This window comes from Sapajus apella, unplaced genomic scaffold (genome assembly GCF_009761245.1).
Source record: "Sapajus apella isolate SASKATOON/1434 unplaced genomic scaffold, GSC_monkey_1.0 scaffold47, whole genome shotgun sequence".
NCBI classification, from domain to species: Eukaryota; Metazoa; Chordata; class Mammalia; order Primates; family Cebidae; genus Sapajus; species Sapajus apella.
In genome coordinates this window covers 2,969,791-2,997,452 of record NW_022436987.1, presented here as the reverse complement: position 1 = coordinate 2,997,452, position 27,662 = coordinate 2,969,791, and the positions used below count along the sequence as shown (strand labels likewise).

General features: G+C 42.9%; 1 protein-coding gene across 9 annotated transcripts in view; it reads right to left on the bottom strand.

The window, feature by feature from the left end:
• The window catches only part of PPFIBP2 (PPFIA binding protein 2), a 141,173-nt gene that overhangs the window by 81,996 nt on the left and 31,515 nt on the right, over positions 1-27,662 (bottom strand). For 8 of the 9 annotated variants that reach the window (XR_004257570.1, XM_032240619.1, XM_032240622.1 and 5 more), the window contains exons 2-3: positions 26,660-26,759; positions 10,521-10,735 (exon numbers count right to left, since the gene is read on the bottom strand). Coding sequence is in view for 7 of the 9 variants with exons in the window: in XM_032240619.1 (XP_032096510.1) it covers positions 10,521-10,735; positions 26,660-26,723 (279 nt within the window). In the remaining 2 variants the exon portion in view is untranslated. Of the gene's footprint in view, positions 1-2,409; positions 2,522-10,520; positions 10,736-26,659; positions 26,760-27,662 lie in introns of those variants that run through there. The other variant, XM_032240639.1, reaches the window with a different exon arrangement.

Sequence of the window (27,662 nt, the reverse complement as noted above, 5' to 3'; positions counted from 1 at the left end):
GGCTCTCCAGGGCCCCTCCAGCATTCCCTGGATGCCACCCCCCCACCCCACCTCCTCTTCATATTCCCATTTCCTTTGAGAGCTCCCCACTAAAAACAGATTTTCCCCCTTGCCCAGCCCTTAATGTGTGGCCTTTGGCTACGACTGATTATGAAAGTGACCTTTGATGTGGGTGCGGTGGGAACTGTGGTTACATGCAAGGCCCTGAAATCTGCTGTGGCAAAAGACTTGCAGATGCACATCTTGTGACTGCCTGGGGCTTCCCAGCTCTCTGGGGTTTCCTGGAACTCCTAGTCTGAAGAGCAGGCCCTATGGGGTGTCAGCATACCCCTCACATGGCTTCAACGTTCACCAGGCCAGACGCAGGGCCCAAAAGGACAGAAACAAATGCCTGGCAGCACAGTCCACAGCAGGCTGAGCCAGCCCACAGAGATCACAGAGGCGGCAGGGAGGAGAGCCGGAGCCAGCAGCTGGCACGAGGGGAGGAGTGAATTCCTGGAGACAACCCAGACAGAGGCCAGAAAGGAAAAGCAGGCTTTGCTGCCTATGCACTGAGCTCTAGCCCCTTGCTTCTCACCTCTTGCCCAGCTCCAGAGCACAGTGTGACCCACCCAGTCCAGGTTCCCTACCCATGCTATGGCAGGAAGTGCCAAGGAAGAGCATCTCTAAAGGTGCAGGAAAAAGCAGGTTGGTTTTTCTCTGTCTAAAAGCCTGAACAAGTCAAACGAAGAAATTCATCCTGTCGGTATACATTTTCCCCCACATCCAAGGCAAATGAAACCAACTTCCTGACCTGGGTTAAGGATTACCACATGGTATGCAATAAAGGTATATCTAGGACTCCAAGGAAGGAGGTAGACAAGCTGATTTGGGAGCTGGACAGGGAGAGATGGTGCAGAGTTCCAGCCTCTACGGGATGGGAGAGAACCCCCACTCTCCTGGAAGGAGCACAGTGCCCTTCCTTAGGTTCTGGTACAAGAGAGGAGGAAGGAGAAATGTGGCCAACGTGGCTGCTCTCATCAGCCTTGCTAACTCCCAGCTGACATGGAGCTGGGGCTCAGGTGTCCCTCTTCTAGCTCCTCCTGAGCACCTGCGTTCCCCTCCACTTCATCACTGACCTAGTCACACTGAACCACGCCTACTGCACCAGACTGTCAGAGGTGGGTCTGATTTCCCACTCAGTTCTCCCACTTCCATGTCTACAATTCTTAGCACACAGTACGAACTTGAACATTTTTTGTATAAAAGAATAAGTCTCAAATGATAAGACTGGCAAAGTAAGACTAAAAAATGCTATTTGAAGAAAAGAGATTTCAAGGTCTTTCTATCCTAGGTAAAGATGTTCAACACAAAGAGGAAAAGATGGCCCGTTTCCTCTGTTAGCTCAACTCAACTGTGATGCACAAAGGAGGAAGGTGCAGGGTTGGGGAGAGAAAGGGACAGAAAAGGGAGTAAGGGATGGAGGAATCCGGATAAACTACGCTAAATTCTTGACATTGTTATGGCATCCTCAAGTAGCAAGTCTTATCTCAGCCCTGTTTTTCCTTAAACACCAAAGTACATTTTAGTTATATTGTAATTCAACTCAAAGATCACAGATTAACACCCCAAAAGACTTAGGAGCAGGTTGGCAGGAGGGAAAGGGGAGGGGCTGAGTGAAATGGGATTGATTGAGAAGCTAAGGCACCTCCTCACTCACTCACCGCCCCCACCCCACCATCCCCAGGGGCAGCTGGGTCCCGGGTCGTGGCTCCCTCATTGCACTGGCCTGGCAAGGCAAACCCATGGCTGCACCACTTCCCCTGGATGTTCATTCTGTCCAGGGCACCTCCGCTGATCTACAGATGGGGTTCCAGGGATCAGATAAGCCCCTGAATATGTTTGTAAAATATACACAGAGTACCTTTGTATGCATAAATTTTTCTCTGAAAAGAGTTTTCAGATGATCAAAACAGTACACAACTCCCAAAAGGCTAGAAGCTCAGGTTTTATTGGGCCTAGGCAGTTACTCCTAAAGGTCAAGGCTGCCCTTGTTATTGGGGGCTCTGGGCTTCCTGCTTGCATTACACCGCTCCTGTGAGGTAGTGCCTCAGACTCACTGGACCCATCTCTGAAGAGAGAAGTCCTCAGGAACCACAGACAGTACATAAATAGGGGTCACTACAGTGACCCAACAGCCCCCAGGGCCTTTCTGGAAGTGCTTTGCTCACCTACAGCCAGACTCAACTCATTACTGCATATAACATGCAGCAGCTAGCTGTGGGAAATGGCAAGAGACTGTGAGGCTGAGCATTCTGGAAGTGAAAACACAGCTAAGAGGCCAGGGTGGTCAGGTCTGCCGGGAAAGTCACTGTAGCTTGCTCCACCCCATCCTAGGGTCTAGAAGAGAATCTCAGGATTGTCACCTACCTGTCTGGAATTCCAAGTACTTGAGGGAATGGGTGAAAGGGAAGCTGGAGTCCCCTGAGGTTCTAGTCCTGCTGCCTACCAGAAGTCAGCAGCATCTTATCTGGCAGAACTGTAAACCGAGAGGAATCTCATGATCACATGCCTTTCCACTGACCTATCACCTAAAGGCATCCTGGGCTCCGCTTAGCCTCGAGCCTTCACCTCTGGGCCATGGGTGGCAGCTGCCAGGACACTCCCTCATAAATCGTCGTAAGTCAGAAACAAGCTTGTGTCCGTCAGCAGACATGGTGCACAGTGCGCCCGCTGCTAGTAAGGAGGAGGAGGAGAGGGAAGAGCGCAGTGGAGGAAGTCCTGGGCACTGCAGCACAGGCCTCCACAGAACACAAGCGTGGAAACACACATCCAAAACAGATCAGGACAAAGGTAGGCGGACTTTTCCTGTAAAGGGCCAGATGGTAAATATTTTGGGTTTGGTGGGCCACACAGTCTCTCTCATACTCAACTCTGCTATTTGCAGTGCAAAAGCAGCCACAGCCAACACCTAAACCAGCGTGTGGCTGTGTTCCAGTGAAACTTTATTTATGGACACCACAATTTGAATTTTATACTATTTTCCCATCACAAAACATTCTTGTGATTTTTCTTCAGTCTTGAAAAATGTAAAAATCATTCTTAGCTGATAAGTGTAAGAAATATGCAGTGGGTTAACTAGAGGCCATGGTTTGCTAACCCCTGGGTTAGGACAGTGCTTCCCCATCCAGAATGAATTCCCTGGGCCTGAGGGGGTTCTAGTAAAAACGCAGATTCTGATTCAGTAGGTTGGATATGGGGCTTGCTGTTGTGCACTGCTGACAAGCTCCCAGGTGATGCCCGCACCACTGGTCCCAGGACAATACTTGGAGGAATAAGAGGTTAGGAAACTGCTTTCAAAAGTTCCTTAAGGCCAGGCATGGTGGCTCACACCTGTAATCCCAACACTTTGGGAGGCTAAGGTGGGCGGCTCACCTGAGGTCAAGAGTTCAAGACCAGTCTGGTCAACATGGCAAAACGCTGTCTCTACTAAAAATACAAAAATTAGCCGGGCATGGCAGTGCACAACTGTAATCCCAGCTAATCAGGAGGCTGAGGCAGGAGAATTGTTTGAACCTGGGAGGTAGAGGTTGCAGTGAGCCAAGATCACACCACTGCACTCCAGCCTGGGCAATAAGAGTGAGACTCCATCACAAAGAGAAAAAAAAAAAAGTTATTCGAAACATATATTACTAAACTTGCCAGAAGCATAAATTCCCTGGAGCCTGCCTGCCCACTAGCAGGTACTTGAAAGGGCAGAAGGCTCTTGGTGGTGTTTCTCTGGCAGTTTTTTTTTTTTTTTTTTTTTTTTTTTTTTTTTTTTGTGAGTGGAGGGTAAGTGGGTGTCTACATGCTCAGACCTCAAGTTATGCTAACCTGGCAACGTCATCCACCATGGCCCCAGCGTCTGAAGCAGGAAGTTTAGTGGGGAAGGATTTATTTGCTCTTTCACCAGTGTTTGCACATTCTTGGTCATTTATAAACATTGTTGGGGCTGAAATAGTCTCTTTAGGTCAGATCTGAAAGGATCCAGATTGCTAGAATTTAGTAGGGTAAATTTACTTTGGGGGCAGGGATCACCATCCAGGAAAATTAAAACTGCTAAATTTGCAGTGGCTGAAGGCCCCTAGTCTTGGCTGCTGTGCCAGGAAAAAGGCATTCAAAGTCCCACAGGGGACAGGAAGCTTCTCTAGGGCACAGCATAACATACACTGTGGGCTAGGATATGCCTCCGGGAATGGAAAGGGCCATCCTACTTGCACCCCAGCAGAAGGCACTGCAGTCAAAGAATCTGGAGAGGTTTCCTCACATCCACAGGGGAAGGTCAAGCCTGTGCTCCCAGGACCAGCCCTGTCTCTTCTCCTCTACCCTCAACAGTGGAGTGCTCCCTTGACTGCCCTCTGTCCACTGTTTCTAAGGAAAATGGCAAAGAATTCTCTTTGCCAGCTGACCCCGGTGCAGCTCAGCAGCTTCAGTAATGAGAGGTGCTTATATTATCTTTGTCTAAAAAAGAAAAATAAAAAGCTGTTTTCTCATGTAAAGCCCCTGCTGTACCTCACTCTTTGGGATTTCACTTCCCAGCATTTGTCCCTGACTCCCACCTAGTGGCTTCTTTCAGCACTGCACAGGGACAAAGAACCAGCCCTGGTGCCACTGGAGCCCAGCCCAAAAGTCCCCTGGGAGCTAAGCGCAGAAAGAGAGCAAGGACACCACTCAAGTTCACACCTGTCACAGGGGAAGTAAGAAAACATGCTGGAAATCAGCTCACACAGGCTCTACTGTTTTCCTTGGAAAAATAAGCACCAAATTTTCCTTCCTCTCCTTTAAGATCCAGAGGAAAAGGTTTGCCTACAAAACTCCTTCTGTAACTTTTCAAAATTAAAATGTTCAACACACATGTGTCCTGACCTATCTTTTGTTTCCCATTCTGGATGGAGAATGGAGACACAGAAATGAATCACATGGTCAGAAATTCAAGCTCACATTTTATAATTCATAAAACAGCTTTTCCTCTCCACCTTTTTTTGTAACTCCGCTGGTTTTTCAATATGGTAAACAGATTTGCTTCTTTGGACAGAATGAAAGATTGCAAGCTGAATCTGGCAGGAATGCATGGGCTTTGTTTGAGGAGCCGGGAGCTGAAGAAGCTGCCATCTGTGACAAGGTGGTTTGTAGCTGAGAAGGGGGGTGGCTTTGTTCCCCAGCTTGGGCCTGGGTTTCTTGGGAAACTAGTTAAAAAGGTAACTGAGGGCACCTGAACTGAGTTGCTGGGCTGTCAGAGGTGAGCACTTAACCCAGCTGGCCCCAGCAGAGGTTGCTCATTCAGGAGGGCAACTCCTCAGGTTTTTCACTATGGTAAACAGATTTGCTGCTTGAGAGGTGGGTCTCCATCAAGCCCTAACATAAGGGCAGCAGTAAACCGAGAGGTTCCTGTCTCCATACTTTGGAAATCAAGAGGTCAAGACTGAGGGAGGCAAAGGCTGGTGCTTACAAAGAGGCCACTCCATATAGCCCCTAGAATAAACTGCAGAATTGGAATACTTGGCCAGATCTTGCAGTTTCAGACTCAGCTGTTATCCAGTAGGGAAACTGAGTCCCAGGGAAGTGAAGAAGAGGCTCATACAAGTGAGTGGCAGAACCAGGGTGGAACCCTGGCCTTTTAACTCCTTCCTACCTCCCATACTCCCTCACCCTGGTTCAATTTGCTTTCACCCACTCAAGCACACTGACTAGGACTCTTACAACCTTGCAAATAAAAGCCTGGGTTCCTTCGGGATGGCCAAGCCTACACCGTGTACCCTAGTTCCAAAGAGGTCCCAGAGTATAGCCCTTCTCTATAGGTTCTCTGCCAACCACTACCCCTTACCCTGGGGCCTGAGCTTTTCCTTGACTTGCTTTCACTTTGCTGCTGGCTTTGCCTACCCTTTCTCTGACTTCATCTTGAAACTTCACCAAGAATCTCCTTGGCCCATACCCAGTGTGTGAAACAGCAGAACAGACTGGCTGGCTGGTAGGAAATGAAGGGTGGACACAACATACTGTTGGAGAAGCACCCATGGCTACTTCATATGGAGACTCTGCTGGCTCTGGTATCTTCTGGGCATCACCCAAAGACCTGGGACATGAATCAACACTGTACCAGCCTGGGTCTACTCCTCCCAGCGAGGTGGCTGTACCCAGCCCTGTAAAGCCCATTTGAATCTGGCTGGCTATCCTCTCTAAGGTTTCCACCACCCAACCTAGCCTTAGATCTTTGAAACCAACCTTCACCCAGCCAAGCCAAGCAGGGTAGAGACACCCCTTTCAGACCACGGGAAAGCCCCACTCAATGCACAGCCCAAGTCCTGGAAGTGGTCACGGTGGCACCAGCTCCTTCTTGCCCCTAGTACATGCCAGGGTCACTGATGAGCACTGCTTCCCTTTCTGGGCTTCAGGACCACCTGTGGGGTTCTGGGGCTCCTGACCTGAAATAACCACACCCTCCTCAGAGCATCATCCTACATTTCACCATAGTAAACAGAGAAGGAGGAGTCTGCCCCTTTCTGGAACTCAGCTCTGTTCCCATCACAACAGAACTGCCTCAGCCTTCCAGCCAGGACCTCAGTGTCATCCTCCATGAGCACTAACCCTGAGCTTGGCTCTGTCTTCCAGATGTAAAGGACCGCCTTCCCATCTCCTGAGGGTAACACTGCTCTGCTGCAGGCCAGGTCCCAGCTCATCTTGGACCTCAAGACACCCTCTATGTGAGGTCCTCATTCATCAGCTTTCCAGGGGAAATAATACTGCTCCTAAACCAAAGGAATCCAGACCCTTTTGTCCTTACCTCACTGAGGCCCCAGAGGGTATCCCCATTAAGAAAGCCTCACACATGCCCTTCTAGGCCTGGAGCCCACTTCTCTTCATCATACTTACTGCCAAGGGGCAGGATGCTACTTTAGACCCCGGAGCATGGGAAACTCACTCACAACCCAGTGCCACTGACTCCTGGGCAGGTCTGCTCCACTTGGGCTTTAGGACAAGTCTGCTCTGTTTTATACCCATCTCCTGGCAGAGTCCTGGCCAACAGCGCTCCTACTGCTGCCAACTGTGCTGGCCCAGCTGTGCTTCAGCTCTGCCAGGACCCAGCAGGAAAGGCACCAGCCCTATTACAAAGACACAGCTGCCCAATTGGAGGCACTAGGACTAGGAGTGCCCTTTTCATGTAAAACATGAAAGAGAGAGCCCAGGACTAGTCTGCTATTTGTCCTATTCTAACCATGAACTATTCCTCCACATTGACCCCTGCTTCTTAGCAGCTCATTCTTCTGGTGGACCACAGATGCCCAGTGCCAGAAGATTTGCAGCCCTGATGAGGAGCAGCAGTACAAGACCACATTTCCCATCACATAATCCCTCCCCTCTGCTCACAGATGATTTGCCCTGGGGTAGACACCTGACCTAAGGTATGCATCCAGAACTATGAATAAATTAAGAGTCTTTAATTCCTATCTATTTTACACTTAGCACTTCTTCATTGATCTGGATGACTTCACTAAAAAATAATTAACTGGGCCAATCATATTCTTTTCTTTAGAAACTCGAGTTTAAAAAGAAAACATATTGAGAAAACATGGAAAGAATTTGTCAGTCAACAAGAGTAAACTCAAACCTAACAGAGTTTGTGGCAGTCACTCCGAGCTGTCTTCCTGAAAGACAGCTTTCCCCAACTTCATCATCATTCCTTTCTGACAGAGTCCACCTCCCTCTATGGCAGTGCAACTGCTTGCTTTCCCAGCCTCCCTTGCAGCTATGCATGGGTGAACAAATCCTGGTCACTGGGGCTAAATGGGAAGTCTGCTAGAAGGTTGCAGAGAATGAGTTTCCCTCCTGATTAAAAATAACAACAACAACAAAAAACACACTAAAGTAACTGCTCCCTACCTCTGCATGTAATTGCATAGTTGTGTCTTGTAAGGACATGTTGCCTGCAGTTCTAGTGACGATCTTGTGACTGTTATGGGACATGCCTGGGCAAAAACCACCTCTTGAGGATGGCAAGGCAAAAAGACAGGAAGAACCAGTGCCCATGAGGTCATTCAGAGCCACTTATTTAAACCTGGGACTGTCTGTCTTCTGGACATCTTGTTTGTGGTCTATCTTGTTATTGCTTACGTCACTTCACTGGCCAAAATATCCCAACTGATAGAGATGTCATGAAAGAGAGTTGCATCACGTCGGGCCAGTGTCGTGGCCAAGCAGGAACTCTAGGTGTGTGACAATGCCAGTGTGTCTACAGAGGAGAGGGGAACAAATAAAGGGAGGCACAGACACCATGCTTGAGAAGGCGCTGCGCAGTGCTGCCTAATCCCTCAACCGTTTTACTAGTTTCAATTCCAATCCTAATCCACATGGGATTTAAAAAAAAAAAAAAAATTCAAGTGAGTCTCCATGATTGAAAACAGTGCTTTTTAAACTTAACGTGCTTATGAGTCACCTGGAGATGGTTCAGCAAGTGTGAGATGGGAGCCCACATTCTGCATTTTTCACAAGCTACTAGGGGTAAGAAAGCTGCTGAGCCACAGACCAAAATCTGAGCAGTAACAACTTCTAACTAAAATCACCAATCTAAAGCACCGGATGAATTTGTTCACCAGTCTGAATTTATTTCCATACAGATTAAGACCTTGTGTGGAATGTGTATACGGGCTGATCATAAAATGACTTTAGGTCTGCAAGATGTAAAATACAGACAGGCTATCTCTTTCCAGAATTAAAACCTTAGCATACAGCCCTTACATCTTGGAATGTTTATATGAACTTCTGACCCCCTAAAAGTACTTGCTTCCCCATTGATAGGTTAGTGACGGCCATAATTACTCTAGAAGATTTATGAATTCTTTTAGGGGAATCTCTCCAAAGGAAGGCATTCCCTAAACCATTGTACATAATCCCAACACAAAACTGCAAATCTGAAGGCAAGCTGTTTTCTACCAAGGCATCTTGAAAAAAAATCAACTGATTGTCAACTGCCTTTGGATCAAACATATTTTTAATAAATTTCCAAAAACTGTTTTAAAAATAAGATTCATTGTGTTTATACCAAACACTAAAAAGTATTGTTGATGGATTAGAGTTAACCGTAAGATAAAAATCAAGCCATAAACCTACTAGAGGAAGAAACAGGTGAACAGTTATTTGTTCTGAGGTTGGGAAAGGCCTTGCTAGGGCCAAAAGGAAAACAAGAAACCAAGGAAAGACTGATAGAGTGAAGTACACTTGTTTAAAATTCCATGTCTCAAAAGCACCCTAAACATTTAAAAACAGAGTGAGGAAAATATATGCTACAAATAAAGCAAAGGGCTAAGAGAAGATCATTCAAATAGATAAGAAAACCACTAAAATCCTAATAGAAAATAACAGCATAGAATATGAATAGTATCAAGTGGGAGAGGCCCCACCCAATGGGCACAAGGTGATTTCTTGGTATATGGGAAAAAAATATTGGAGCTGTTTTTTAACCTATCCTTTAAAAATCTATTTTGGTGAGCAATGGATACCCTAAATACCCTGACATGATCACTATGCATTATATACATCTAACTAAATTTCACATGTACCCCACAAATTTGTACAAATAAAAATCTTTACAATTTTGTTTTGTGTTATTTTTATGATTTAAGTATATCAGTAAAATACTGGCCAGGTGCAGTGGCTCATGCTTAGAATCCTAGCACTTTTGGGAGGCCGAGGTGGGTGGATTGTTTGAGCCAGGAGTTCAAGACCAACCAGGCAACACAGGGAAACCCCATCTCCACAAAACAAAAACAAAACAAAAAATTAATTAGCCGGGTGTGGCAGTGCACTTCTGCAGAGGTGCACACTTCTGGGAGCAAGAGGTGGGAGAACCGATGAAGCCACACTGCACTCCAGCCTGGGTGGCAGAGCGAGATCCAGTCTCAAAAATAAAATGCTGCATATGTGAATATGCATATAAGAAATGCATTTTTTTCCAGATAGGATATAGGGTCAGAAGTTTAAAGGCCGTACAGAAGAATACAAATAAACTAATTTTTTAAGGTTTGGCCTTTTATCAAAGAAATGCAAAAATGTTAAGAAAATATTTTCTTCTAAGAAATTTATAAAGCATTTTTTTTTTAAATCAATAAGGTAACCCAGTCTTTAGTTTGTGGTAAGAAACAAGGGGCAGTGGGATCTAGCCGAAGAGAGAGACCCCAGCCATAACTATAACTCGGTAAGTAGTACATGCAATTCGAGGGGGTCTGTGCGTGTGAAATCTTCAGTGTTTACCCTTCTCTGGCCCTGGATTTCCTCAGGAGAGGATGACTGTGGACCACGGGAGGTCAGAGGGCATAGCTTAAGTTGCTTGACTGGGCTCTACACTCCTTGGTGAGAAGGGCCACCCCGCATCGTTGGCTAAGTGGGATGGAAGAAAAGGCTGGAAGGTGTGCAGATGAGTCAATAGCCCCAGTCAGCAGTGGCACTCCATGGGCTACACCATTGCATTTCCCAGTGGTTCCCAATCAGGCCACGGGACTACTCACCAATCTCTCTTCAAACCACTCCTTTATGTAGGCAGCTGTTGGGCCAGGGATCTGGCTCAAGAGGGCTGCTCTCTCCTGAGGAAGCTCCAGCATCTCCAAAGCCAGCCTCAAGTCCTCGATGAGATGGAGCACTGGGAAGGGGTTCATGTAGGAGGCCGGGGAAGCCAGTCCAGGCTCACAAGTACCATCATTAAGATCTGCACCTGTTTTAGTGCCTGCAATGAGAGAGAGAGGTGGAAAACTCAGTAAGGAGGGTGGAAATCATGGGCAAGGAACTGGTAAAGTGCAAAGGTGGTGAAAAAAAAGTGAAAGGGACAGATAAGAAGCTGGGAGTGAGCTGGGTGTGGTGGTGCATGCCTGTAATCTCTGCTACTTAGGAGGCTGAAGCAGGATTGCTTGAGTCCAGGAGTTTCAGGCTACAGTATACAATATCATGCTTATTAACAGTCACTATCCTCCAGCCTGGGCAACAAAGTGAGACCCCTATCTTTAAATAAAAAAAACCTGGAAGGCCACCGGGACCCCAGCTGAATGACTCACAATGTAAGCTTCCCAGAAATCATCTTTATCTAATCTTGGGCTGGACAGTGTAAAAAGAGGGATGCAGAGGTGGGTAATTGTACCCTTTGAGACTGACATATGAAGCTCACACACTTAGGCAACTGGGAAAGCACAGCCAGTCCTCACTAGGGACCATAAACTGCTAGTTTAGACAGTAAGATCTCATTTTTCAGCTTTTAGAATAATTTTCTTTACGTTAATGTCATAGATTGCACAGTTGGCCACCAGAGGTTCTTTCATTTCTGTGTGTGCATTCCCCTCCTCTGATAAAGGGATGGATCTTGATCTGGGCCGGCCTGGTAACTTGCTCTGATCAGTAGAATGCAGTGGAAGTGGCTCTGTACCAGTTCTGGGCCTGGGCCTTAGGAGGTCTGACAGCTTCCACTCTCTTTGACCCTAAACTGCCATGTAACAAAGCCCAGTTACCCTGCAAGAAAGACAGCCCCACCCTTCTTAGCCCTCCCAGCTGTGGTGACAAATATGTCAATGAAGCCATCCCAGATCCTCCAGCCCCCATGAGCTGCCCCAGCTGATGCCACGTGGAACAGAGAGGAGCCACACCTGCACTCAAATCATGAAATTAAAAAGAAATAAACGGTGGTAGTTTTAAGTCACTATGTTTGGGTTGGCTTATCCCACAGCAATAGATGCCAATTAGTATATTCTTTTTGGTGAGGGCTGAGTGAACTGGAATCTTTCTAGATCTTCCCAGTTGGGAGATCTTTATATCCCCTGACATATGCTCTTAAATTTGTATTATGAAATATATCCATACCTCATCTCCTTATTGTGGGCTGTGAAGTCTCTGAGAGTCCACGTTACATTTAGCTGAGTTCCCAGCATCATGCACTCTACCTAGTGGACACTGAAGAGGAATCTGACCAAATGCCTGCACATATACCTGCATGAGTAGCTAGAGAGAGAGTGCTTCCATTTCCTCAGAGACACGGGATATTGGGTCAGCTCTTTCTAATTTGATGTGTTCCAAATTGGACTGTTCCACCATTCTTAAACCCATCCTTTAACAACAGCTCATTTAACAACAGCAGCAGCAGCAGCAGCAAAAGTCTCCTTTCCATGAGTTCAATGATCAATTTTTCAAATCAAAACTGGGGCAACAGTCTAACAGAGAGTCTGTGCTTCTTTCAGCAGTAAGAAACACTTTAGAAAATATGGCTTAGGTGGTGGAATTTCTAGGGCATTTGGATTATTTATAAGGCCAACCAGATGAAAGATTTCAAATTAGGACTCTACTGGAAAATGTGAGCTTGGGGCCACCGCATCCACGGTATGCTGCAGTCCTGACGTCCAATTCCAGGTCCCTTTACTCCTCTCAGAGCCAACCTCCTCCTTGCCAGGCAGTCTTGGGAAATGCAAAATCCACACAGATGGAAACAATTACCATTTGATTGCCAGTTTGCTTTCTGAAAATGCATTATACAGGGAATTATGGATCACAATCCACAAACAAGTCAGAGGCTCTGGGGAGCCAGGAAACTGCCCAATTACCACACTGTGATGTGTGCTCAGCACTTTCTGGCTCCTACAAATCCAATTAAGAGTGGACTGGGAAGAGCCACAGCCAAACTTCAGGAAAGAGAATGGACAGAAGGAGAGCAAGACCTCCAGTCTCCAAACCATTGCTGAATAATCCCTCTCCATTCTGTACACACGAATTTTAAACACAGAGCCATCCAGTTTCATTTTAAGTATTTCATAAATGTAGGATGAATGAGTCAGGCTAAAAGGTGGATGGAAGATCTGGGTTTTCATTAACTTTATATCACTGTGTGGCCTTGGACAAGTCTCTTCCTTTCTCTGGGACCCTCTCTGCCCTAAAGCTTTGGGATTCTTTCCTACTATTCAGTGTGTGTGTGTGTACATGTATAAAAAACTTTAATTTCTATTTCTTTGCAACTTATATTTTTTATTACTTTATCAAAACCAATGGTCAATAAATACTAGATGAGGGAATTAAAAGGATAAATACTTTGTCTCTGAGCTAGTTGTAATGACAGTGGCATAAAAGCCTCAGATGACAAACGTCACTTGATTTTAAATTTAAGAATCAGATAAGGTTATAGGGCAGAAAACTAAGGGAAGAAGAAAGTTCCAAAAGCCACCTGTGGGCTTTGGGATATAAATGACAAAATGATACTGAATACGCATCTATACAAGGGGAGATATAATTCTAAGTTTCCACTCAGAGGAAGAGTTTGGTAATGAGCCTCTGAGAAGCCCCCAGTGACCCATGCCTCTTAATGTTCATAATTTTGTGGCTATTATATCACGGTTGTTTGGCGTCACCAGTAGAGCATGGCAGAAATGATGGAATGTCACTTCCAAGGCTAGGTGATAAAAAACACTGTGACTCCTCCTGCTTTGTTCTCTCAGGCAACTCACTCTGGTGGAAGGCTGGTGCCATGTTATAAGGACACTTAATCATCCCTATGGAAAAGCCCATACGGTGAGGAACTATGGCTACCTGTCAACAGACATCAAGGAACTGAGCCCTTCTACCAATGGGCATATGAGTGAGCCATTGTGGAAGAGATCCTCCAGCCCAGATGTCCCCAGTCCCAGCCACAGACTGGTACCAGTCCATGGCCTGTTACGAGCTGGGCCACAGAGCACAGGTGAGCAGTGGGCCAATGAGGATTACTGCCTGAGCTCTGCCTCCTGTCAGATCAATGGTGGCATTCGATTCCCACATTGTGAACTGCGCATGCGAGGGATATGGGTTGCTCACTCCTTATGAAAATCTAACAAACGCTTGGCGATCTGAGGTAGAACAATTTCATCCTGAAACCATCCCCCCACCCCCAGGTCCAAGGAAAAACTGTCTTCCATGAAACCGTTCCCTGGTGCCAAAAAGGTTAGGGACTGTTGCTCCAGCCCCCAAGAAGCCTTCAGATGACTGCAGCCCCAGCTAATATCTTAACTATAATCCTTTAAAAGACCTAAGCCAGAACCACCCAGCTAAACTCCTGAATTCCTGGCAGATAAAAACAGAGATGATAAATGTTTGGGGTAATTTATGTTACACAGTAAAATAACTAACCAATGAAAATAGCTGAGAAGTACAATCAAGAGGGACTTGCCATGCACTGCTAAAATATGTTGCTAGAATTACTCTTACAGAAAAAAATAAGATCTTTATTTTACACCATACACAAAAATAACATTTAGACAGACAGGCAAGGATTACATGCTTAAAAAAACTGAGCTAGAAATACAAAGAGAAGATGGATCAAAATTGAGTTAGAGGAAGATTTTATAGGCACAGGAGCAATTGAGCAAGTCATAAAAAAACAATAAATCTGACTAAATTAACTTATGGAATATTAAAAACAAAATTAAAATTAAAAGACAAATTATAGCCTAAATAACCTACTTGTAGGCCAAGCGTGGTGGCTCATGCCTATAATCTTAGCACTTGGAAAGCTGAGGCAGGCAGATCAAGCTGAGGTCAGGAGTTCGAGACCAGCCTGGCCAACATGGCAAAATGCTGTCTCTACTAAAAATTCAAAAATTAGCTGGACATGGTGGTGGGTACCTGTAATAATCCCAGCCACTTGGGAGGCTGAAGCAGGAAAATCGCTTCAACCCGGGAAGGGGAGGCTGCAGTGAGCCAAGATAGTGCCATTGCACTCCAGGCTGGGCAACAAGAGCAAAACTCCATCTCAAAAAAATAACAACAACAACAACAACAAAAACCTACTTGTAACAATTACAACAAAAGCTCAGTATAGCTTTCATATATAAAAAGACCTTATCTATCAATAAGAAAAATTCCACAATCCACTTCTGACACACAAAACAGGCACAAGGTTTATATGGGCAATTCTAGAATTAAAACACAGAAGTAAAAATTAAAAATATGAAAAGAAAATGTTTTTACATTGGTAAACAGAACATTTAAAAATAATATTCAATTTTCACCTATGGAAATTGTTGAAAATGCAAATGCAATGATAGTTAATGTTGGCCAGCTCATATGCTGTTCATAAGGGTACCCTCCTATGCTGTTAATAGACACAAAGACTGACCTAATCTTTCTGAAAAGCAATTTGGCAAGATACAGGAAAAATATTCATACCGTTTGACCTAGAAAGTCCAATACTAGAAAGTTAACCTAAGGAAATATAATCAGACATGTAGTCAAAGATTAATATATAAAAATAATCTCAGCAGCGTCTTAATTATTAAAAAGTAGGGGAAAATTCCCCCAAATTGGTGAATGTTTAACTCCTGGAACATTCAAAGAATATGATTCATATAGCTACATAAAAAACAATTGTCTAAAGACCCAATAACGGGGAGATACTTGCTTTATTCAGTAAAAAAATTATAAATATATGTATATGTGAATACATACAGAGAAATACACAAATGTTGACAATATTAATTTTCATTACTTTTATAACAATGTTTTAAACTTTAAATTTGTTGAATATATGTGAGAGATTCAAGTTTGACATTTAGTTTGCACAGGACTCTAGGTTTTCTTGTTCTTTGAAAGTCCCCACAGGATGCTAGACAATATGGAAGAATTCAAGCCCTTATTTGGCAGGAAATTAAATGGGTAAATCCAGACAGGTTTCTTCCTTGTGCTGTTGATTAGCTTTCCCTGGCTCTGTAATTGCCTTAGTGAAAGAGGGAAAAGCCTGGTAGTATTTTCACAGAACAATCATTTCAGAAAATCTCAGAGCAGGCCTCAGGGTAAGTTAGTCATATACTGCTTCAGGGGGAACCTTCTGGAAACAGGACAGACTCAACTGCCAGGAGTCCCCCTTACCCACAACGAACAGAAAAGCTGAAAAAGATAACACCCTTATTATTTTTTTTTAATGTGGAGCCAAGCTTGAAAGACAGTAAAAACCTTGGGTACCAGAAACAGAGTGAACTCAACAGTGAAATTAATTCAAGCTGACTCTAGAGTAGCCCACGGGCAAAAGACCCAGAGATAGGAAGGACCTGAGGTTGGTGCTTGAGGTTTTAATTCCTCCAGTGAAAGCAGTAAGTTGAAAGTGAGACCCCTAGAGAAAGAAAGTACCTCGAAGTATTGCCTATTTCATAGAGGAGTCTGAAAAAAACTCACTCAATTGCAGGGAAGCTTGCAGTGTGCTAAGGAGCCCCCTACGTGTTTATAATACCACATATATACACCCTCCCTCACCCCCAATGGGACATCAAATTTACAGGCCTCTGCATAACCACAGGTATAGTGCCAAATTTCTACTATGCACTTAATACTGAAATCCCAAACCAGAAATCAACACACTTGCACACAAAATGGTCCAGAATAGTGCAACACCTAAAACCCAGCATTAGCAAATACAAAGTCTCCCAGGAGACTCATTTCCACACTCCACACACACATTCCCCGCAATTATCCCCTGCAAAAAAAATTACAACCACACTGGGAAACAAATCAAAATAAAACAATAAAATACAATCAATATAAAAACGTGTGCTCTAAAACCTGGGATTAACAGAACAAGTTAAAAGAGACAATAAACTAATGCTGGATATGCCTAAATATAAGTCAAGGTTTACCCCCATATTTCTCAGAAAAGGGTGATTCAACTTACAGTCAAGCCCTAAAAAAGTTTATCTTTGGGGCATTCTATTATTTTATTTTGAGCAACAAAGCACTATTTAGAGTAGCACAAATCTTCTCAACTTTCAACGCGCATTGAAGTTACCTGGGGAGTTTTTACAAACTACAGATGCCTGGGACCTCCTCCAGGGATTCTAATTTAATTGGTTTGAGGTGTGACCTGGAGTAATAAAAAAGTTTCCCAGGTGATACATTTTAAAATGATGCCTAAGTGGAAGCCATGGCACTAGCAGATCACCTCAATCAAGTCTAACTCTGATGGTTACAGAGGTCACCTGAGAATTTTAATTTTAAGGCAGAAAAACCAAAATTTAATATAGATTTAGTAATTATTTTTGAGGATAAGACCACATACAATGCAAATGCTATAGGGTTTTATTGGAAGCTTTTTTTTTTTGAGATGGAGTCTCGCTCCTCACTGTTGCCCAAGCTGGAGTGCAGTGGCTTGATCCTGGCTCACAGCAACCTCCACCTCCTGGGGTTCCACACATTCTCCTGCCTCAGCCTCCCGATGGGACTACAGGTACGCACCACCATGCCTGGCTAATTTTTGTATTTTTCAGTAGAGACGGGATTTCACCATATTGGCCAGGTTGGGCTCGAACTCCTGACCTCGTGGATCTACCCGCCTTAGCCTCTCAAAGTGCTGGGATTACAGGTGTGAGCCACCGTGCCTGACTGAAAGCCTTTTAATGATTGCTTTCAAAAGCATATAGGTATGTATGTGGTAGTGATTGGGGTTATTCAGATATTTTGTTCTCCTCTACTTGTATTCATAGCAGGCTTGCAGTTCTGTCCCTTGAAGTCACTCATGGTCACATAACTTCCTCTGACCAGTAAACAGAAACTATGTATATCACTGTGGGAGAAAGTCACAAGTCCCTCTATCTCTTCCACCTTCCCTGACTTCTGGCAATAGTGGAGACTCAATCAGCCTGTGTTCAAGTGAAGATGACAAGGACCAGAGCTCTTGGCAAATCTCAGGGAATTTGCAATGTATACAAAAAACAAACCTTTGTGTTTCAAACTATTGACATTTCAGTAGTTTCTCACTGCAACATAACTTAGCCTATCTTCTTTCATGCAAAATATGTATGTTGTACAATTAAGACATATAGACAAGATAAACTTTTAAAGTATGATATTTCACCATGTAAATAGAGTTTTTTGGCATGAGATGAAATAGCTGATGACAGCATCATATGTGAATTTTAAAAGGGTTGTATTTAAAACAATTTCCAAGTAAGGATATTGTGTTCTAAAACCTTGCCACTTAAAAGTGGGGTCCACATGAGTAGCAATAGCAAAACCTCAGAATTCATTAGAAATACAGAGTCTTGAATCCCATCCCAGACCTACAAATATGAATCTGCATCCCCAAATGCTCTGCAACTGCTGTAGAATGCTAGGATTGTTCAAAAAGAGCTCTCTTAATGATAGAAACAAAGTATAAAAAGCTTGAATAAAATTATTTCATAAAATGTGCCCATGGTGGGAATGGTAGCAGGCACCTGTAATCCCAGTTACTCAGGAGGCTGAGAATTGCTTGACCCCAGGAGGCAGAGGTTGCAGTGGGCCAAGATTGCGCCACTGTACTCCAGCCTGGGTGACAGAGCAAGACTGTGTCTCCAAAAAAAAAAAAAAAAGTGCCAGTAGACAACAAGTTCATAAATTAACATATTATTTTGAATTATTGAAAGTCTTTTAATTAGTGCTTAAACATGTAACTAAATCAATACATTAATATTAATATGTGTAAATATTTTGTCTATTTGGGAAGATATTTGGGCATATTTGATATGTTTTACATAATTAAAAGAGAAAAGGAAGAAATAAAAATCTTAATGAAAGAAAAGGAAAGCGTGATTTAAAAAATAGTAAAATTTGAAAAAAAAATACAAACTAAAATAAAGAATGCAGCCAAACAAATTAAAAATTAAGTATGGTTAAACAGCAGATGAGAGAATTACAGAGAGGAATACAGACCTGAAGAATGCTGCATACAGAGATATAGGTGAAAAATATAAAAGAAGAATTAGGAAGCATGGAGTTTAAAAAGAATGACAAGGTCCAACACAATTCTTTAAGAATTCCAGAAGAATACGGAGGATAAAGCAGACGCAACAAAGAGAAAATGGCTACGGATTTTTCAGAATGGAAAAGTTGAGTTCTCTCAGTTTAAAGACACACACTGAGTCCCACAAATGATACATCAAAACAAATCCACCCAAGAAACAACACAGTGAAACTGAAGAACACCGAAGAGGAAGTTTAAAAGCAACCGGAGACAGTCAGACTTCTCATCAGCAATGAATCGCTGTGACCACAAAATAATACCTATGAATAGTGACCAACAACCTACAAGCCTGTACAAGATAAACTATTATTCAAGATTATGAACATTTAAGAACATTTTTCAAATGATGACTAATACAATCTATTACTATAAAATTTTAAGGAAGAAAACTGTACCGTTAAAAAAAAAAAAAGCCGGATGAAATAATCAACTATAATTAGAGAAGCTGTTAAAATTTTCAGTTAAACAAAATGCTATCAATTAAAAAAACAATAATTTGGAGAATATAAATTAAGATGATACTAGAATACTAAACAAAAATAATGTGGACGATGGGGCAGTCATGGGAATTAAAGCATTCTAAGAGTCAAGTATTATTAAAAAGGAAGACAGAAGTATTATTCTTTAAAGACACGTATCTTTAGCCTTCATTTTAAGGATACATGTTTAGAAAACATAAGAATGGGCATTAAGAGAATAGAAATAGATATTTAACTCCCTAACAGATTTAAAAACAACCATAGTAACCTGATGATCAATGTAACAGAAGCCAGTTAAGGCAAAAACAAAACAGTCAAACAACATAAGATGGAGAAATAAGTACACATATAATTGTATATCAATAAGTACAATAATTATAGATGCATTAGACTTATCCTTGAGTTTAAGCTCAAAAATTTTAATGGCATAAAAGAAATCCAGTTCTTTAATGTTATCTGAAAAAGACTTATGAGAAACATACAAAAAATTATGACTCTGAATGACTCAAATATAAAATGTTCAAAAAGATCAAACCAAGAATTCCATACACTAGAGTAGGTACTTTGATCAAACTGCTTTTAAAAAGGGCACACACACACACACACAAAATCATTGCATAAAATAACAAAAATCATTTGAATAGTCCTATAAAGAATTTAATCATAGTTTAAAATTATTTTCAACACAGAAAATACCAGGCCAAATGGTTTTACATGTTACTTCTATCAAACATTAAAGAATAATTCTATCCTACAAAGTATTTTAGATAAAATAAAATGGCCAACTTCATGCTAACAAAATGGAAAGCCTCAGTTAAATGGACACATTTCTAGAAAAATTTAACTTGCCAAGACTCAATTAAGAAGAAATTAAAACCTGTCCACAACCATTAAAAGAAAAAAATCTTCAAACAAGAATATACTAGGTCCACACAGTTTTGCAGGCCAGTTCCTATACCTACAACTAGAGCAAATATTTAAGGAACAAATAGTTCCAGTCTTATCTAAACTCTTTCAGAGAATGAAAAATGAGGCACGGTTCAATAAAGGACTGGGAGATGGGGTCTACCAGTGAGGAAGAAATGTAATGAAGGCTGTCAAACAGTAGATACCCCAGTAGCCATTTTGACCTCTTCATACAAAGGGCAGTCCTTGATAGCTCTGCCCCTTAGACACTTCTAAAAGCCCCACTCCAACTCTTCAGAACAAAGTCCTAGCAGGGCTCTCCCAACCCGCAATGGGAAACAGCGAGTCTGTTACAGATGACTGTCATATGCTGCTCCAACTCAGAGAAGCCGGAGACATGATCAGTCAAGGACTGTTCAGAATATGAACCCAGCAGCCCTCAGTACCACATCTGACTTCATTCACAGGGCAACATGAAGAATCTCGGTCTTGATCAGAACTTTCTCCGCCCCTGCACAATCTTTTGTTTTCTTTTTACAAACCCAGACGCTAATCAGAGTTGGCAGAAAGGCCTCAGCTGACAGGGCAACTTATTTAACTATCATAAAACAGACTCCTCTTACCTATTCCTCCTCAATGAGTACAGCTTGTAGATAGCTGCATGAGTAACCTCCTGCACAGCCAAGAGGAGCAAGTGGCCCTCTGTGTCCTGAACACGTGGCTCTCTGGTCCCCTGCCAGAAGTAGCCTGACAAAGTAGCCACTGAACCTGTCAGTTCACAAATTAAGCCCCATGCAAAATTAGTGTCTGTGGCAGTTGCTCTGGCCATCTAGAGGGTGGTAATTAAGCAACATATGGTTTAAATTATCTACAGTGTAATTTGCAAGCAGAATCACAGGGACTAATCAGGAAGAAGAATTGATCAAAGGTTAATATCCTACTGGAAACTATAATAATCATCTTTTGTATTAGAACCAAGTCATTATTGACAGGGGTCCTAGAGTCTTTAACAGCCACCCTTTCCCAACTTTCTGATATAAAATACTGAGGTCCCAATCTAGTATAGTCACACCTGGGATTCAGCCATTCAGATTCAAGAATTCAACTTTACAAGGAATTTCACTTAATAGTCCTACTTCTGCTTATAAGGCATTTCTTTTTGCATTTACAAGAATCAATTTCTATCTTTCATACCTCCCAAGCGCTCACCACCTAGGATGAAGGCCATATCCTCTCAGAGTACTCCTGGTCTGATTGGTTACAGGAGTGATGATCACCCACACTGTTTGCACTGTTTTCACTGATGGAGGAGGGGAAAGATACTTTTTTGCACTAAAAGTTTAATTACATAAACATTGATACCACATGTCCAAAGTGTACTCTTTTTAGAGTTTCGGAAAGTAAACGGTAACCTAGCCTATTGTAATTAATGACAGGCAATTCCTTGTTATGTAGTGTATGATTATTAGTGACCACTGAATAAAGTACATCCATTTTAGTAGGAATCTGTGTTGTTTTCATCCAAGTGGCTAGCTACTATTTGGGAGGTCCAGGAAGCCCATAAAGCTTTCTTCCATTGAAATACGTGATAATGGTGAGATAAGACAGTCTTTGGATACTTGAGTACTTTGATGCAAAAGCAGTTGTGTTTTGGCAGTGGTGGAGGCACTACTTGACATCATGCAATCTAAATAAGAATATAAATAAAGAGAAGAAGATTTAAATGTTCACACAAAAATGTCATTTCTGCAGGATCTGTGGTATCATGATGTGGTGCCACAGTTTTCAAACTTCTTGAGCTGTGCTTAAACAAAGGAACCTTGCTTGGAAGAAATAATGTGTAAAGGAGACAAGAGCAAAACTACTCTGGCTTAGGAATTGTGAGCAAGAACAGAAAAGTATCCTTCCCTCAGTTAATTCTTTTCTCCTACAAATAGTCCTGAACATCAACATTAAAACCAGCCCAGGAATAAAAGGAGCCTGGAAGAGACTCAAATGGCCCTGGACTCAAATCTCAGCACTATGATCTTGGGTGGTAAAAATAATACTAATATCAATAAAACAAGTAACTTACACCAGTTGAGCACTTTCTAGGTGCCTTATTTGCATTAATTTAACCCTCACAATATGAGACAGGTACTATTATTGTCACTATTTTATCAATAAGTAAATTGAGGCTCAGAATAATTAAGTAATTTGTCCAAAGATCCCACAGCCAGCACAAACCCCTACAGTCCAACTCAGTAGTCCATGTTAATAACCATGAAAGTTCTTAACCTCTTTGGCCCAATTTGGCTTAGCCATCTTAATGCCATCAAAAAATGAGGAAAAGTGTCCAACAATCTTGAGAAAAAGTATCCCGAACAAGGCATTGAAATGAATGATCATTCTTTTTATCAAGAAGAGCATAGAATACACGCCCTCCAGTTATTCACTAGTAACCTCAATGTTGAATAATCTGTCAAATAGCTCCTGTCAAATATCTGTGTGAGCCAGTTGCTACTTCAGGAATGGTTCGTGGGACATACAAACTACCGAGTCTTAAAACAAACAAACAAAAACAACAACAACAACAAAACCCAGTAATTTGTTATTCCAAAAGAATCAGTGAAACAAAGGTGAAAATAATAAATGAAGTTCAGTATGCAGCCAGATAGAGGATGTAGACAGAGACCAATACTACCTCCTATCCAATGAAAAGATCCTAGTGACAAAAACAAATAAAAAATACATCTAACATATATTTATTAAATACTTGTTAACTAAAATGCCTAAACACCACCAATTTAGGCACTGGAGATACAGCTCCTTGTCCTTAAGGAGCTTACATGCTGGTGCAGGAGGAAGACAATGAACAAAGAGGCAAATATAAATGTGAAAGGTCAGGCGACAAGTGCTATAAAGAAGTATAAACAAGATACAAGGACAGAGTTATGTGGGAATGCATGACAGACAGAGTCAGGGAACGCCTTCTGATAAGGTGACATTTCAGTGTAAGCCTGGAGAGGGGAGAGCAAGTGCATGGCCAAAGTGAGATAAGCCAGGGGAACATAAAAGGGATGCATAAAGGGCCGCAAAGGCCAAGTCATGCTAAGATCTTGCTGGCCATGTTAAGGGCTTTAAACTTTATCCTGAGATGGGAAGCCATGGAGGAGTTTTGGAGAGAGGAGTGATATGACTTAATTTACATTTTCAGGTTTACTCTGCGGCTCTGTGGAAAAGAGTCTATAAGGGAGCAAGAACAGAAGCAGAGAGCCATCAGAAGACTACGGATCAATCTTGCAAACCCTGGACAAATCCAGCAATGGACGCACAAGGCTTATACAAGGAAAACCATAAAACTCAGATGGGTGAAATAAGAGCTTTAATAAATGAGAATGCTACCCTGTCCCCAGAAAATGTTCCACATGATAAAGATTATTTTTTGTCCCTCATTAATCTATAAAAAGCTAACATTTTATAGTGTTTACTATGTGACAGGCACTGTTCTAAGCACCTTGTATGTGTTGAAACAGGCAACTCTCTAAGACGGGTACTGTTACTATTCTCATTTCAAATATGAGAAAACTGAGGAACAGACCATGCAAGTAATTTGTTGTAGAGCTAGGATTTGAAATAAGTCATCCGGCTACAAGTATTCCTCCCTACCAATCAGCAAAGAAGCAATTTGCAAAGAATGCCTTTCTCTCTATAAAACTCTCATGCCTTTTGCAGACCAAGAAGCCCAGGAGCCTTCTGGATGGAAGCTTTCAAGATGGAGGACTAAGGAAATGGAAGGACAGAGTAGTTTGTACTGGAAGGTCAGAAGAATTAGGTATGCTGGGTTTCATACAACCCACGCTTAGGGCCCCTCTCTCACACACGTCCCAGATTCTCAACTGCAATCTTGGGTCAAGGCAAGGCCTTAGGGATCCAGCCACATAATCTTCTGTCAGAGACAGAAGGAATTTTGCCAGAGGCTCTGTCATTTCAGGAATGCCTGTATGGAGAAATCAGGAGGCAGAAAGAAGCACTGACCCCACACAAGTCTACTTTCTTTAGAAGTCTGATTTATCTCTCAAAAAGTTCAATATTGTGAAGGGGTCAGTTCTCAACATGATGTGCAGGTTAAATGCAATCTCAATCAAAATCCCAAAGTTACTTTGTGAATATCAGAAAACTGACTCTAAATTTTATATGAAGAGGCAAAAGGTAGCCAACACAACCCTGAAGAAGAACAAAGTTGGAGGACTGACAGTATCCAACTTCAAGACTTACTGTAAAGCTACAGTCATCAAGACAGTGTGGTAGTGAAAGAAAAAATAAAATAGATTCATGAAACAGAATAGGGAGTAAGGAAATAGAGCTGAATATATATCACAAAAATGTAACCAAATGACCTTTGACAAAGCAGCAAAGATAATACAGAGAGAAAAGATACTGTTTTCATTCTTCCCTGACAACCATGGAAGAGGTCTTCCTCAGTCTTCCTTTTGCTCTTTGGCTGGAGGCTCTGAAGTGCTGACTGATTCAGGCATTCTGAAGGTCTGATCCTGTGGCTCTTACCCCAATGCACATGAGACCCCTAGGAGCTCAGAGGTCAGTATCTCTAAAAGGATTGCTAGGAAATTCACTTTCTTGACTGTTTCTCCTCAATAAGGAATCAGAGACCCTAACCTAGAAGAGGACATCTGTATTGGCCAGGGTTCTCTAGAGGGACAGAACTAATAGGAGATATATATGTGTGTGTGTTTGTGTGTGTGTGTGTAGATCTCCTATTAAGTAGTATTAACTCACACAATCACAAGGTCCCACAATAGGCCGTCTGCAAACTGAGGAGCAAGGAAACCAGTCTGAGTCCTAACACTGAAGAACTTGAAGTCTGATGTTCTAGGGCAGGAAGCATCCAGCATGGGAGAAAGATGTAGGCTGGAAGGCTAAGTAGTTTAGCCTTTTCATGTTTTTCTGCCTGCTTATATTAGCTGGCAGCTTATTAGATGGTGCCCACCCAGATTAGGGCTGGGTCTGCCTTTCCCAGCCCACTGACTCAAACATTAATCTCCTTTGGCAACACTCTCACAGGCACACCCAGGATCAATACTTTGCATCCTTCAATCCAATCAAGTTGACACTCAGTATTAACCATCACAACATCCCCGTCTATGGAGCCTCTGAAAAGCAGGACATTAGTCAGGACCTCTCAAGGGCCCTCTATCCACTGAGAATTTAAGAATCAGACAGATGATAGCTAGAATACATCACAGTACCAACAATAACCTGAAGAAGCTGCAAGACACAGACATACTCTCCCACTTCAGGCTCAAACACCAAAAGCCCTCTGTAAGTCAGATGAATCTCTCCAATTGGAAGGGAAAGCAAATGCCTGAGAAGGGGCAGTGTCAGGTACTCTGCACTTCCTGGGGTCTAGCCACACTTGGCCCAGTACCTTCTTCCCTCCTCTCTTCCAGCCACAGCTCAAACAATGAAGGACAAAGTCCTAAAGAAGCACATCCAATCTACCAATGAGGCCACTGAAGTGTATCAGGTAAAGACAGAAGACTTGGGACCTTCTGAAAAGATTTCCAACAAAAGGTTGGGTCTAATCAATACTGGCTTCTGGTTGCCCCCATGAAGAAAGGAATCAGCTGAAACAGTTAATCGATAATCCTTTCAAATTAACCATAGCTTTGCTAGATCTTTTCTTTTTCTCTCTTTTTTTAGATGGAGTCTTGCACTGTTGCCAGGCTGCAGTGCAGTGGCATGATCTCGGCTCACTACAACCTCCGTCTCCTGGGTTCAAGCCATTCCCCTGCCTCAGCCTCCTGAGAAGCTGGGACTACAGAAGTGTGCCATCACACCCGGCTAATTTTTTGTATTTTAATAGAGACGGGTTCACCAAGGTCAGGATGGTCTCGATATCCTGACCTTATGATCTGCCCATCTTAGCCTCCTAAAGTGCTAGGATTACAGGTGTGAGTGCTAAGCCTGCTAGATCTTTTCTTAAAAAAAAGTCCCCTACTGGCTAATGCAAATATTAAAACCAAACAGTTGAGATGGATAAAAAACAATATGGCATAAGGAACATTCTAATCATTAAGTGAATCAACACAAAATTGCTTCCCATCTCTGAAACACACTGGAGACCAGCTGAGGAAGTGAGCTGACTCCTGCATTAGGTGGCAAAGTCTGCTAGATTTCAAGTTTCAGATCAGCTGTAATAAGCCATGCAAAGCTCTGAATGTTTTAGAATAGAATCAGTCTCATCGAACCCAAACTGCCTCGCAGCCAGAATCCAAACTGAGACAGTAGATGGTAGGTACATCCACATTGTCTCAGCAGAGACCAGAACGATCACACCAGACATCAGAGAGTTCTAGAAGTTCATATCAAAGAAAAAAAGGAGACATGACGTACACAGTAACACTACTGAAAAAAAAAAAAAAAGTAAAAGGAGAAGAAGCAGTTTCTGGAATGTGGAGGATGAGACCTTGGTTGCTGGGGTTCCTGGGTGTACCTGCAATGATCCCATCCATTTGCTCCAGGGCGGCTTCCAGCACATGACTAGCATCAGACGCCATGACTCCTTCTGACTGCCTAGTCTCCTCTTCTTCTTACTGAAAATGCAAATACAGAACAAAGGAAAAATTACAGAGAGTTCCACGTTATGCATATGAGACCACAAAAACCTTTAATTCCATCATCACACAGTGTGTTTTCATAAGAATCCTAGTAGCCGACTTGTAGTTTCTGCATCTCCAAGGCCTCTCCCAGGTGTCTCTCTACTGGTATGAGCGCCTTTTCCACGAATCATTAGCACACAATCCCAGTCACTTCTGTCATGAAAAACCACTGGGGCTTTCCAGAGTCACCTGCGGCAGCAAGACAGCAATTGTTAACGCCTTCCCAGGTGTAACAATTGGAGTCCCAGGCTCCAGAAGCTCCAACCACACTGTGAAACGCTCCACTAAGTGGCGTAGGAGAGCTGTGCACCTAACGAGGACATGGTCAAGGTGTACAAGGCAATGCAGTGGCAGGGCCCAGGACAGGACAGTCCCTGCAGGCATTTAACTGTCTTACATCTGCATTTGCCCTAGGCCTGCAATGCTTTCCTTGGGCAGAGGTGAGCCAGGCTGAGAGGGCTCAAATGCTACTTCCACTCCTCCAACTGGGACAGGGTGCCCTGCCTAGGAAGGTCACAGGCCACAAGAATGCAGAGAGAGCACTGTCCCAGGAGCACTGTAACTGACCATCTTAGATCCACTCTACCCAGCACCATTCAAGGTTCAGAATCCCATCTTTTCAGGGCAGATGAACATTTCCAAGGATACACAGTCCAGCCACTCCCTTAATGCTGTATTCCCTAGCTATAGCAAACGGGCAACTGCCCAATGCCTCTCCCCTGCCCCTCGGGCAAATGCTTCCATCTCTGGACAACTCTATCTTAAGAAAGGTCTTTAAGTTAAACTGTCTTCCCGTGGCCTCCTCTCACTTTTCTTGTTCCCCGTCCTCTCCCTGAA